The 14,820-nt window shown below is 45.0% G+C and overlaps 1 protein-coding gene across 1 annotated transcript; it reads left to right on the forward strand.

Annotated features, from left to right (window-relative positions):
- The first annotated feature begins 1,448 nt into the window (after positions 1-1,448).
- On the forward strand, positions 1,449-14,495 carry arr3b (arrestin 3b, retinal (X-arrestin)). Its single transcript, XM_088925788.1, has 17 exons — positions 1,449-1,526; positions 5,144-5,174; positions 6,394-6,424; positions 6,625-6,685; positions 7,531-7,575; positions 7,887-8,083; positions 8,231-8,290; positions 8,439-8,506; positions 8,837-8,972; positions 9,321-9,405; positions 10,127-10,199; positions 10,768-10,905; positions 11,513-11,596; positions 11,793-11,816; positions 12,480-12,529; positions 13,679-13,688; positions 14,274-14,495. Exons 2-17 carry the CDS (start codon positions 5,164-5,166, stop codon positions 14,365-14,367), a joined length of 1,167 nt encoding a protein of 388 aa, XP_088781914.1. The 5' UTR covers positions 1,449-1,526; positions 5,144-5,163; the 3' UTR covers positions 14,368-14,495.
- Positions 14,496-14,820: the final 325 nt, after the last annotated feature.

The raw sequence follows: 14,820 nt of genomic DNA on the forward strand, positions 1-14,820 counted from the left end.
TTGTCCATAGAACAGATGTCCTTCCATTCGGACAGTCTTTCTGCTCTGTCAGGTGTTCTCCTGTGCTTTATTCACAAAAACACAAAACAAACCAGCATCCTACCAAGCCCTAAGAAAACAGCTCACTGGCTGAGTTTCTGTCCAGGGTGAGAGGCACCGAGGGGAAACAGACCCTCTCAGTCTTTCTCTTACCTCTCAGTATGGAATGAACCTCATCGTGTCCGTAGTATAATACCCAGAATGCTCTTCCTTGTGTGCAGGAGTCACTTCCCTAACTGTGTGCTGTGACCCATTAGTCTGCCAGGGAAAGGTCACGGACGTGACATGGAAACAGAAGAAGTTGTGTTTAAGAAGTGTGGATCCGAAGTTTTGTGTAGCTCCTTCCAGCATTAAACCAAACATTAAACTGCTCTGCTCATTTAAACAAGCTCATATCTCACATTGACGTTCCAGTCACACGAAGTGAGGCTTCTCAGCAAAACTCTAGTCTATGTTTCAGTTTGAAATAAAAAATATTTCTTGCAGGAGTAGTGCTGATTTCAAAATATCCAGTAGATTCCTACCTTGCGGTGTGGTGAGGGTTTAATTAATCTCTCACAATCACATCAGACTGGTCCGTATTGTCGCCACGCCCAGCTCTATGCAGCAAAGCAGTCTGGACACTGCTCTGGTGGGTACAGCATGGGGAGACTGGGCTTGGGTTGTTGGACCACAAAGCAAAAAATAACCAGAGAAAAAATATGAGATCGGGAAAAATCAATCACAGTGTCTTGTGCCTCAACTTGTTCTGAGTTTTAAATACTTTTCCACATGTGCCCTCTAAAGGACTTTTCTACAAAGGATCTCACAGGACACATTGGTTAGCTTCATTTTATATAAACCTCCTCAGGTATTTGTTAAATAAAATGTTAGCTACACATAAGTAATTAACTTAACAAAACTGGCCCTAATGCAATGTGCCAGACACTGTTATCAACATTTCTAAAGGCCGTTTTTTTTTCAGAGGGTTATGACATTTTGCAAGTTCTTTGTCAAATCTCGCCGAGAGAGTCTGCGGATCCGAACCAGTCCAGCGCTGCTGTCATGGTGGAAGACTGGAAGAGAGGTATCAGTGTGCTCTGTGAAGCCCTTCTCTCACTGTGCAGCTCCAGGCACCACAGGGACCCGCACAAAGCCGGGAGGAGACAGGCTGGGTATGGAGCTGACTGCAGCCTGGGCACAGAGGCACAGCCCAGCCTGCATAATCCGACACCCCTGTCCCCTCACACTCCCACGATTCACACTAATCCCCTTCATCACTCCTTTATTTTTAAACCAGTTGTAGCTAAAAAATAGACAGCTAATAAAGTAATAGGATTGCGAGTGAAAAAAAGGGCTGTAAAGAGCAGGGGTAAGTCCAGGGGAGGGGGCAGAGGTTGGGGTATAAAAAGAGGTGACAAGAGGCTCTCAGGGCAGACGGCACATCACTGAAGGATTACAGTGCAGTCAGCAGCGGGACTGCAGGACAGGCTGACACACAGCACCAGGTAACTCTCTGGGGTCTCTCCTGCCCCTATCTGTCTGCCTGTCCGTCCATTTGTCTTCCCTTTTGCCTGTTTGTGCATCTGTCTGTCTTTCCATCTGTCTTCCCTCCTGCCTGTTTGTGCATCTGTCTGTCTTTCCATCTGTCTTCCCTCCTGCCTGTTTGTGCATCTGTCTGTCTTTCCATCTGTCTTCCCTCCTGCCTGTTTGTGCATCTGTCTGTCTTTCCATCTGTCTTCCCTCCTGCCTGTTTGTCTGTCACGTTGTCTTCAAGCTGAAGGCGGATCCTCTGGAAGTGATGGAGGGTTTAGAAGTGAAACAGACCTGGCTCCTGTTTGTGGTCTAAGCGTGTGAATTTTATCATACGTGAAAGAGCCCTGAAACCGGTTTTAGCTTTTTCATCCGCTTGGATTTGATTCGAGTTGAAATGTTCTTCTCCTAAAGACGCATGAAGGCCAAGTGTGGCATTCAAAGTGCAATGTCAGGGCAGCATTCCGATGGGCAGGGTAGCAAACCCCAGTCAAGTGACATTCCACAAAATCCTACATGTAGCAAAGCCTGTCTTTACTGTACGGGACCAATCACAACAGTGACCTGCAGGCAAAGAGATATTCAGTCTTGCTTTCCTCTATTCTTGCCTTCACTGCTGTAAACATACACGTTTGGGCTGTCTGTGGGCAAGAGCAAGATCCTTGCCAATGAGTTTCTAAATGCAGGGTTTCACTTCAGGTGAGTCGAACTGCAGCTCATGGTTTCTGAAGCACATTTACAGAAGGCATACAATACACCAAGCAGCAATATTAAGTTGAAAAGGCTCATTTCATATGTATAAAACACAAAAGCATATTATAGAGTCTGAAAGTCTTACGCTTCTAGAACAATATGTGGACCATCTACCGTGTGGGTCACAGATTACCTTTGGAAAACTGCAACTGTATTGATGCAGAAGACACACTGTGGACAGTTGTGCTAATCATAGATGCTTCAGTTTTATATTATGAGCTGTTCACTATTGCTGGTGCTTGCAGTTGTAGCAGTATAACAGAGATCACATTGTGCCTACAGGCTTGAGGAGAGACTGATCTCTAAAAACCTGCTAGGTGATAGATTGTGCTTCTGAATGACTGACAGAACAATGGGCACGACAGTATAAGCCGTCTGATCAGATACTCCATCTCAAAGCAGAAATCATACTGTACACAGATTTGTCAGAATGAAGGTGATCAATATGCTGGACATGTAGTAACAGTGTTTTAACATGGAAACTGTTGAGAAAGAGTTGTGAAGGCTCTCCACTGTAATTTTACATTTTATTTTCTAAGTTTTCCATAGGCTTTTTTGCAGTTCAGTTGATTAAGTGATTGGCTGCTGACAGTTATGCCGAGACAAAATTATGATAATTTATAATTTAATAAGATTTCACAATGGTTTGCTACAATCTTTGATTTTACCATTCCATACTAGAGTAACCTTAAATAAGTTAAAATATACCAAACATACAAGTTTATTGTAAGATACTGAATTAGCATTATTTGTCCATGTCAGCTATACAATTCATGCCTCAGTTGTCACAGATCATCTTCAATTCTAGATCACAGAAGATGGAAGTGTTTTGTTGTTATTTCTACTGTTATATTGCTTTACGACAGCAGAGTACATGTGGTTTGGAAAACAAACAGACCAATGTGGGTGGCCTAGAGTATTTCCTCCTTTCTGAAATAAGAAAAGTGTTTTTTGGCCAAACTGAATAATCCTACACGAGAAACAATAATGAAGACTCACATCTTTATACTTCAGAAACAAGTACTGTGACATAAATACAGCTGTCTTTTTCTCATTTGCTGCACGCAAACCTGTGTCCGAAATCCACTTCTTTAATAATAAACCTGTGAGAAGCATTTGCTTTACTGAAATTTAGCAGCTGTTTCTATAAAATAAATCTATTTCTGCCATTTGAGTTCTGTCCTGGCTTCTTTGCATTTGCCTTCGTATCCATTGTGCCTGTTGGTACCTTTGGTTGACACCTAACAAGATGAACTCTTCATGAGCTTCTCAGGCAGCACACTGATGGCTGAGAGGGAGCACCCTACTGCTAATAATCATCATTTGTCCCTGACAGGTCTGCAGAGGGTCTCCGTTTTCCCAGTTCACCTGTGGAGCAGTTCACCCCAATTAGCCCAGATCTCTAACTAACTACTGAGTCATGGCCTGCACAATTTCACCTCCCTCATGCTCGAGCTCTGCAGAGGAAGTAGCTTTTCGTTTGTCATGCCCCAGCAGTGAGGGTTACTGACAGCTCGCACCAAGAAAGTCAAATGCAAACATCATGGTTTGTGATGTCTTAGCGTGACGCAGCTCCTGAAGCTCGGTGCAGCTGTTGTTTGTCTTGCCTTGATCGAGGGCTCGGGATGACTGTGATCAACACATCCCCCAGTAGCACACTCAGAGGATGTATGTTTACTATATTAAAAGGGGGGGAAGCAGCAGCCATCTGCAAAGGCACACCTATTCCTCATTTGAGTTCAAACCTGGTGCAATTTACATCCCTGTCGGACAAACCTAACCATTATTTAATTGGCAATGTATCTACAAATGGTAACACCGGGCAGACTATGCCTTGATGTAGGGATAACGTATTCCTCTGGAAACACGCATGGCGTACAGCAGCAGGCCCTGCGGACAGTGCGGCGCGGTGTTTGGAAGGGAGACCCGGGGTGCGCTGTCCAGAAACCCACCTCTCCCAGGACGTTCTGATGGCAGAGCAGATGGCGCGTGATGGAGAGCTGCCGCGTTCCCAGGCTGGCTGCTCCGCAAGTGCTTTCATGGGGATGAGCAGATGGGAAGAGCTGAGCGGAGCTAATCCCTGGCTGAGCGTGTTGCTTAGATTAGGGGAATAAAATAAGATCCACCAAGACACTAATCTCATCTGCTCAGATGAACTCCTTCAGATTTGGCTTGGTAATTATAGCAGGGCTACAGCAAGCTGGGATGCCCAGGGTCTGAGACTCCCACAGTGACAGAGCCTGCTCCTCGGACTCTCACTACAATCCCAATTAAAGAGGCATGGTGCTCTCCATTGTAGTCCCTGGCTGCTTTCAGCTCTGTACCCAGGCAGGCTGATTCCACAGCAAAACTGAAAAACACAGTCCCCCAGCACAGGGCAGGACTGCACCACCATTCCCTCTTGTAGGACACACACTCTCTTCTTTTTCTTCGTTCGGTATCAACTGACTCAGGTCACTTGATAAACAAATATCCTTGGAGTGTAAACATAAGGCAGCCCTCTGAATCAGTAGCAGTCATAAGCAAAAAACACTGCAGAGGGACAATGAAATCTGCAAACAGTGAGTTTTGTAGAGCATTCATTATTACTACACTTTGGAGCAAAGTTAAATGGTTCAGATTTTTTTAGCTCTTACATCCTCTCTTGAACAGATAGTTTAACGGAGTATTTTGGTATCAGGGAATACAGCAGTTGAATGCGATAAGTGTGATATTTCAGTGCTGCTGATGCAAATCGGCCCCCAAAATATTGCATTAGTCACTTTACTCTGCTGCTTTCACCAGTGTGATTCCTGTGGCTTGTGCTGTACTGAAACTGTCTTTTTGTTTCCTCACACAGAACAGACACCGAACACAGACATGCCCGGAAAGTAAGTACATATCGCTCGGTTTCACACTGTGAAGTGGTTGGTGATGGTTTATTTTATGTGCTGTAGATTAGCAGCCCAAAATAAATTTTCACTTCCTCATTCTATTGAAAAATGCATTTTGTTCTACAGTTCTTGACAAATATGTCAGTATATTTGGAGTAAACAGATACCAGAGCACTAAGGTCACAACACTTGTATTTTGTGTCTGCTTTCACTCTGTAAGCCGAATACACTAAATTCACAAATCAGCTAACTGTAGTACATCGCTACAAAACGTCATTGTTAGTATTGTATTGGTCTATTATTAGTAGTAGCAGTAGTGTAGTTACTATTTTTGCTATTGCTGTAAATAACATTTTCATTACATTAAAGGTCATCAGCTTAGTGCAATGATCGGTATTCTGAAATATACTGTTTTATTATTATCAAACTCAACACAGAGTGTTTGTCATCCAATCTGTTTGGAGCTGCACAAGCCAAGACAGTTCACTCTTGAATTAAGTTTCAATACGAAAACCTACCATAAAATGTAGCAGCAGCCACAGTTCAATAGCTGCTCAGCCCACACAGTCTGTGAAAGGCAGGAATTTGTTTTTAAAATTTAAAAGCATTATTGATGCTAAATATCAGGCTGGAATATCAGCTTAAGTAGTGACTGGAATTCATAAAGCCATAAAGCTGGGATCTTAGCAGCACTGAAAATATCCCTTCTCTAAAGACACTGGCAGTGAATTGTGGGAAATAAAGAACACTCGAGTACCAGAGTTATTTGTAAATTTGTTTGTTTTGTTTCTGTCTTATGCTGTATGTGATTTAGCTATTTTAAGCAGCACCAACAGTAGAGCAAGGCAAAGCTCAGCATGAGTCCTTCAACAGAAAGATGGGTTGATAGTAAACTCTGTCCACAGAGCTAACTGTGCTCTGCACCAGACAGTGATCACCAAAAGGCCAATGATTTGTGACTGGAGAGGATAAATCCAATCCAGAGCACGTCAGGGCCAGACAGGGCCGTGTTTGTAGCAGCTGTATGTCTCCACATGGTCGCTATAAATAGGACTGGATGCACATCAAGCGTCTTTCTGAGCTCCTGAAGATGGATTAGTAGAAGCAGATCAAGAGAGTTAGATAACAGCTCAAGCTAAGTATCACAAGTGAAGGAGCTAATCTGGAAACACAAACAACCAACCTAAGTGTGTCCCTGCCTGTGCTCTCTTCACAGGGTCTTTAAGAAAACCAGCCCCAATGGGAAGGTAAGAAGACTCCTGCTTTTACTGAGGTTATTCAACAGTACATGTAGTGTACAATCTAGGTTATAAGCCTATTGCACAAATGGAACCATGCAACTGTAGTACCACAGTAAGAAACACTTTTCTCACAGCATTCATTCTCAGACTTGCTAGTCAGATTAGTGTATTGTGCAGCCTGTCCTTACCTCCTCTTCATCTCCCAGCTCTCTCTGTACCTGGGGAGGAGAGACTTTGTGGATCATGTGGACTCTGTGGACTCAGTGGGTAAGTGCAAGTCCCTCCTGATTCCTCTGTTTGCCTCCTCTGCTTTCTGTGACCTGCTGTATCTTTGTTTTGTTTTTTTTGGTGAGTTGCTTTGAGCTGCTCACTCACAGCGATAAGGTTCCCTGTAAAATCAAACTCAAGTGAGTGACTGGATAAGACTGCAATTGGCTGAATTGGGCCAAGAGGGCTGATAGCCTAATGGGCAGATAGCAGGGTCTTGGGTCCAGTTTCTGTTCTCTCACTTACATTCTCATCAGGCCACAGGAAGTGCATTGAGCTCAATGCTCTCCCTGCTGTTCCTTTCTGCTGGTGAATGGGATGGCTTACTTGTACCAGGCGAAATTTACATGGCAAAATACAACCTTCACTTTCAGCTTCTCTGAAACAATACTCTAATAACACTGGCAGAACATGTGCTCCCAACAGGCTCCGAAAACAAGACCAAGTAAGAAAACGTGCATGCCACTCAAAGCACTAAGTCAAAGTCTCTTCCATCGACAATGTAATATTACACCATAATAATCACATATTGAGTATATTTTCAAGAGCAGGTTACATTAACACTGATAGCCACTAAGAGCTTTATTTTTATCATTATTTTAAATATTAATATTGTAGTACTGTAAAACAGGCTGCTTGTTTAATGATTGTGTTGCTTACTGTGGAAATGACACAGGCATCTGCAGGCTAAGCCACAGGTCAGCAGACAGCTTGTGATAAAGCCCCTAAAGCCCTTTCTGGCACTAGGATGTTACAGGAAAGGTTTGGACAAGGGTATGGCTTCAGATCCCAGAGCTTCAGTGTTGTGTCCTACCTGCATGTAACTTCTCTCTCTTCCCCAACAGATGGAGTGGTCCTTGTGGATCCTGAATATCTTGGAGACAGGAAAGGTACTGTGCTGTTGGAATTGGCACTTTGTTGGGTACGCTCTTGAGAAAGGCGGGTTGAATTCTACACACCACTGGCACATTTCACCAAACGGTGGAAGGAGAGGCACTTTTCGTGATATAGACAGCAGGAAGAAACAGACTTCCTCAAGGTGTAATTGAAAGTGTTGCGCGTGAGTGTCGAATGTTCTGGGTGCCTTCAGCCTGTTCCAGGCTCTCTGTGCGGCTGGGGGCTGAAAGCATCTGCAGTACAGAATGGGACAGCGGCTCTCCTGCTGCAGGTCAGTAACCCTGTCCCCCTGGTCTCTGTACAGCCTATGTGACGATGGCCTGTGCCTTCCGCTACGGCCGAGACGACCTGGACGTGATTGGGCTGTCATTCAGGAAGGACATCTACCTGGCTACCCTCCAGATCTACCCCCCCGAGGGTGGAGAGAAACCCCCCAACACCACCATGCAGGAGCAGCTGCTGAAGAAGCTGGGAGCAAATGCCTACCCTTTCCATTTCGAGGTAAATAATATCTCACTTCCACAGTCCTGCCTCTCTCACACTTCCTCTGCCTCTTGCTGGAGAGCTGTCAAGCACAGACATCCTTCAGTGGAGGCGAATGGTGGAGAGCAGCTGTCGATTAATACTCTTCCTCTGTCTGTATTCCAGATTCCAAATAACCTGCCCTGCTCCGTCACCCTGCAGCCTGGGCCTGATGACGTGGGCAAGGTAACCCCCCTCCGCATCTCGCTCCCGTTTCCTCTGCCACCCCCCAGCGACGTGATCGCAGATGGCGAGCAAAGGTTTTGCAAACCAAAGCACTGAACTGGAGGGCGACATGACTAAGCCTCTGTCTCTGCTCATCTCCTCTCTGCAGTCCTGCGGGGTGGACTTTGAGATCAAGGGATTCTGTGCCGAGAACCTGGAAGAGAAAATCCACAAGAGGTGAGGCACTGTTACTCATTTCTTGTCTAGAACTGCCACGTACACATGTCAAATACCAGTACACAGTGCCAAGCAGACCACCACACACACCCTGGGAGCGGTGAGCCCCAATTTCCAGAGCAGGCTGGTGTTTAAAAGTATTGACTATGAAACTTCTCATCTGGCATTTCCTTCCTTGGCAGAAGCATAATATATCTGTCACCACTGCAGTGCATTTAAGCATTCTGTCCCTCTAAGCCCAGGACAGAGATCAGAACTGCTTTCTGCCCTGTTCTCCCCTGCAGGCTTGCCAACTAACAGCCCATGCTTTCTCTTCTGTGGTGTGTCCAGGAACTCAGTGAGGCTGATCATTAGGAAGGTCCAGTTCGCCCCCGACAACACAGGGAAGGGGCCCAAGGCAGAAACCACCAGGCAGTTCATGATGTCAGACAAGCCCCTGCATCTCGAGGTCTCGCTCGATAAGGAGGTGAGCGGGGTTCTCCCCAGCCGTTCAGGCTCCTTATTCTGTAGCCTCCCTGGACTGCCCATCGCTGCAGATCCCAGCTGAAAGTACGGCAATCTGGGCCACAAAAGCAGTCTCTGGTTACAAGGACTGTAGGACTGTGACTCTCAGGATAGTTACCTTGTGACATCAGGTCACAAGATGAGCGCATCACCAAAGTCTTTGTTTCACCCTACAGAACAACAGAAAGTTGTGATTCTTAGGCGTAGATGAGATCGCAGTGGAAATTCCCAACGTCAGCCCCCAGCTCACCACGGCAAGTTCAGATTTGGAGAGCTGAGCAATTTCATTTTTTTTTTTGTTTCTTCACAGATCTTTTATCATGGGGATCCAATTGCAGTGAACATAAAAATCAACAATGAAACCAACAAGATTGTGAAGAAAACGAAGATCGGTAGTAAGTGGAAGAGAGAAATTTGCCATGAGCCTGATAGGCCAGTAAACCACAGGTGAAGCAAGACAGGCTGAAGGTCCCATCCAGGTCCTACCTCTTCCTCTGTCTTAAGAGGTGGCTTGCTTGGCCTTTGTTGAAGGATTATGCTTCATTATATTTCATCTAGCGCAAACGTGCAGAGTGGGTTTGCTGGTGTTTACCCTTGGCCAGTTTGATTGCCACCACTTGGGGTGTGGGGTGGAGTGAGCTGGAGTGGCTCGGGAGTTGTTAGCCTGTATCATTTTGGGAGAAGCTACCCACTAGATTCCATGCAGGTCAATCATGTAACAACACTTTCCGCCTTGTCTCTGCACACCAGTCTCAGTGAGTGTTCTGTGTATAACACAGGGGTCTTCAGCCCACGCCCTGGAGAGCCCTAATCAAGTCAGTCTGATGGGTCACCTGTTTTTAAAGATTGGCATCATCTGTAAGAACTGATGAATCCAGCAAGTAATTGAGAGAAAACTAATCTTGAACGGGCTGAAGTATTTACCTCTGTAGTCCGAAATGATCTCTAAATCACACGAGTAATCACCTTTTTAATTTATCACATTTGAATTGTTCCATATCTTCAGAAACTGGTGATTTAACGGTGACCTACAGAACCTGCTGGACTGGGGATCTGCAGGCCCTGGGTTGGAGATCTGTGATCTAAGGTTGAATAACACCGTCTCTCTGTCCTCAGTTGAACAGATCACAGATGTGGTGCTTTACTCGCTGGATAAATACTCCAAGGCTGTACTATCTGAGGAATTTACGTAAGTATCTGTCATCTAAATCCACTTCTCTAATGCAACAGCACCCAGAATGATAAGAACTCACAAAAATATTATGAAGGTAGATAAAACCGGCAGGGAATTAAGCCCAGGTGACTGAACATTTTTTCTTTCATTCATTTTGACATACTTAGCACATTTAATTCACAATTACATCATAACAGATTATAACCATTAAAATACTTAGGTATAGACACTTCCGAAGTGATAGATAAAATTACAATACAGAAAGAAAAGCCTTAGGATAAACTGTGATGTTCAGAAACGACAGCTGTAGCAAAGTCATAGTCACGGTCTCTGTGGATACGAAATTGGAAAGCTGTTTCAACAGACATTTGAAAATATCTTCAAGATTTAGTTTAATTCTTTACTTTGTGAACTATTGGCCTTAAACTTCTTGTGGTGGGAGGGTGGGTTAGAGGGGTTAGAAGGGTTCCTGTTTCTTTCCCCTGAGGTGTGGAAGGGATGGACACCTTCAGACCAACGCCGGCCCTCTCAGTGCCACATGATAACCCCCCCTCCCCCCCCCCGCCCCCTCTGTGCGGCACAGGGACACCGTCAACGGCAGCTCCAGCTTCTCCAAGACCTACTTCATCACACCGCTTCTGTCCAACAACCGCGAGAAGCGCGGCCTGGCCCTGGACGGCAAGCTGAAGGACCAAGACACCAACCTGGCCTCCACCACCATGTGAGCCCACAGCCCGGCCTCCTGCCCCCTCCGCCTGTCTTCCCCCTGGCTGACACGCTGACGACTTCACGTTCTTCGGGCCTGTTGATCCAGGAATGACCGGAGCCGTCAGCAGTGACACAGAAGTGTTCAAAGGCAGCAGCCATGGACAGCTGCTTCGCCTTTACCAGGGCCTTACCAGGGCTCTCCAGCGTGGGAGACCTGCACCTCACCTGGTGTTGTCCAGAGCAAACACACAACGCTATCCAACAATTTGGCTGCGAACCGCGCAACATGTGAATATTAATTAGCCGTGACCCATTCACCACACTTCAAAACAGAATAATCTAAAACCCTAACGAGTGCAAATCAACGTCTGTGGTAGCTTATCCTGATTGAATATATGCAAAAGCCAAATTAGAAGTTTTTGTACACATCCCTATTTTGATTGGCGAGGGGGGGGGGGTTAAATGGTAAGATCTAATTTATTCCTCTCTATTTAATTAATGACACATCTTCAACACAACCAAACACAGTCCACATTCCCCCGGTCAAGCATCAGCAGACTATACCAGTTATTCCTCCTCAGGTTATGTAATGGATGACCTGTCATCTCTCTATCTCTCAGTCTGCGACCAGGGATGGATAAGGAGGTTCTGGGAATCCTGGTCTCCTACAAGCTGAAGGTCAACCTCATGGTGTCCAGAGGAGGGTAAAGGACGCAATCTTTGAGTCTCAGAACCTTTTTTCTTTGTTTTGGAGTTATGCCGTAAATGTATGACACATGATGTATATTACAAGCATACATTTTTAAAATGTACAGTAATTAACATTAATGTGTACCTGATCTGTGTCCCTAAACCCTCAGCAGTATTGTAATTCTGGTTTTCTTGTCTGTTTTCACCCAGGATTTTAGGGGACCTAACAGCCAGGTAAGTTCGAACATTCATCGTCTATCTGTTTGTTTTGTTGTGGACCTCAGGAATCGTCCTGAGGCACTGAGGTTGTCCTCACAGGCGTGCTCCAGAGAGCAGGGTCAGGTTTCACATGGCAGCTTTCACTTGGGGCTACTTCATAGGGGACCTTGAAGAGCATTTCAGCGAATCATTATTCGTTAGTCTTATATTGGAAGTGTAATTTATAGTGTCCCAATCAAAGGGTTAATTTTTAATGCTAATTTTCTTACAAGTGAGATGTGGGAGATAAAAGACATTTGCACGCAGTTCACCAAATTTGTTCTGAAAATAATTACCATTTTCCAGAGCACACCCAAGAAGACACACAAAGTGCATCTTCTTCAGTGCTTTGAATCCAGTGAAGGTTTTCTAATCTGAGTACAGCCCTGGTCACTCTCTAGTGTTGCAATGAAGGATATTTAGAAGAGACCACTGCATAAGCACTAGAACTACACAATGCTTTTTCCACACATGGCACAATTGCTGTTTGCGACAACAGTTATCCTCGCTATGTATTCTGAAATATCACATTCTACAGATGTCTTTCTCCCTACATTTGGGAAGAACCCCAGATCAGGTTCTACACAGGGGTTACACAAAGGAGACTGTCTCACCTGATTCACTGTCTTGTCTCTGCAGCGATGTTGGAGTGGAGCTCCCCTTTACCCTCATGCACCCCAAACCCAGTGGTAAGTGTCCTGGGACAGCACGCAAGCACTGAGGAAACTGACTTCTTATTGGGGTGCTCTGCCTTGCACATTTCTGTGCCTTAAGGGACACCACACACCTGTGGAAAGAAAGAAAAGAATTTCGATATTGACGATGACGATAAAAGAATATATTTTTGACACAGACAGACTGTATGTATATCTTTATCAGACAATATATATAGTTTTATATTTTCTGTCACTTGCAGCTTACTGTACCCATTATAATAAGACCTGATACAAGCACAGGATCTAATGTGATCTGTTACAGAAAACCTAACAGAATTTCATCAGAACCTTTACCTTTAAAATTCACTAGACAGCTACAACTACTGATGTTCACGTCACATGAAAATTTTAAAATCTCTTTTAGCAAATATTATATCTTATAATATGTAAATATCTTTTAACTATTATTATCTATTAACATCTTATAGTTGTCTCAAGATAGCACATGTAGATGGGAAATGGGACTATTTTCATATGCAAAGGTTATGATTCTCTAATCTGAACGAGCTGTCATTTTCTGCCTGGTTCATTTTCTAAGGACTGGACACTTTGTCCACTTTGAAAAATAAAAGATGGAGACTCTAGGAGTGGGGCAACATGGTGACACAGTCGTTAGCCTCCCTGCCTTGCACTTCCTGCCTGCCTGGGTTCAATTCCTGGGCTGCCTGGGCTGCTATCTGTGTGGGGTTCGTACATTCTCCCCATGTTTACATGTGCTTCCTCTAGGCGCTCCAGTTTCTGCCCACAGTCCAAAGACATGCTGGTGGGTTCATTACCTTCAGGGAAAACTGGACCTGGTGCGAGTGTATATGTCCATGTGTCTGTGGACAGCCTGGTGTCTTGTCCAGGGTGTATCCTGCTTTAGTTGGTTGTTTGCTGGGACACGCTCCAGCTTTCCTGCGGTCCTAAATTGGAAGAGGCACTTATAAAATGGATTGATGAATGGACTCTTGGAGTGGGAACATGTACTGTATCTTTGTATAACATAAGTACTGCATGTCAACTGCTGCTTTACTGCTTTGCCCTGTACAACAGCACCCCCTGGTGGAGACATGTTTAGTGACTGATCCGGACTTCTCTCTCTTTCTCTTTTGCCTTACTTTATCCCTCGACATGAAGCAGAAAGTGTTAGGTAAGTAGTAATGAGACACACGCTGTGGCAGAGAGAGATCCCGCCTTGTGTTCAGTGCAGGTCAATGGGAAAAGAGAGGAGGCCTGGACACAGAGTGACAAGGGCTCTGATTCAGGGCATGAATGAGCCCTGGAAGGCATGGCCTTGAGCCCACAGCTGGTGGAATACGTGGAGAGTCAGAGGGGACTGAGGGATCTGGCACTGGGAGGTCAAACGTTACATTCTGAAATCACACCTGTCTGCTGCACCAACGCAGCTCACAAGCTGTGACGGTTTAGTAAAAAAAACAGCATAACTGCATTTTGCTAATATATGAATTCGATATGAATTTAATCAATGGGCACAAGGGAATTAACAGCTTTCTTGACATCTGCCTGTTTGTTCTAGGGCAAAAAAACCCATGAAAGCCAGCTTTTTCCCCTAGATTTTCAGAAATGTGCAATTTTTTTCAGTTTCGCCAACTCGCTTGCACAGTATATCTGCCTGTAGAAATGTCATCCCACCTGTCTGATTGAAAGCCCGCTCAGGCTGTGTGGTTTCGTGGGGGCTGACAGGATCTGCCTGTGTCTGTTTCGTGACCTGCAGCCAGGAGGACATTGTGATCGAGGAGTTTGCCCGGCAGAAGCTGAAAGGGGAGAAAGACGATGAAGAAGAAAAGGAGGACCAGGAGGAGAAGTAGAGTGGAGACTGGCCCATGATGGACAGGCAGAAGGACAGCTGGACGCTGAGAACCAGGCAGAATGCCCTGCTAGCGCCACAATTAGAATTCTGTCATCCAAAAACTTAACATTGCTGTGCTTTCTCTGAAATAGGGGGAGGGGATGCATTCATTTTTTTTATTATTTATAGCTCAATAGTGCAATCCTAGGGGTACTGGAGCACAGACACACTATCCAGAAACTGAAACATAATCAAAAACAGTTACACAGTTCAAAACAAATCTGTTTCAAAACACATTTTCAGGATCACATTCCTCTTGAAACCCAGTAGCTATAGCATGTGAGTGAGGTGCATCATTTCAAAAGAAGCGGTCTTCTCATCTGGCCATGGAGAATACATTTCCGAGTGAAGTACTACTGCTTTTGCAATCAGACACCTCAGGGCTATGCTAGACACTTAGTTCTCTGTAGGA

Source organism: Atractosteus spatula, chromosome 9, assembly GCF_055471065.1.
Source record: "Atractosteus spatula isolate fAtrSpa1 chromosome 9, fAtrSpa1.hap1, whole genome shotgun sequence".
In the NCBI taxonomy this organism is placed as follows: domain Eukaryota; kingdom Metazoa; phylum Chordata; class Actinopteri; order Semionotiformes; family Lepisosteidae; genus Atractosteus; species Atractosteus spatula.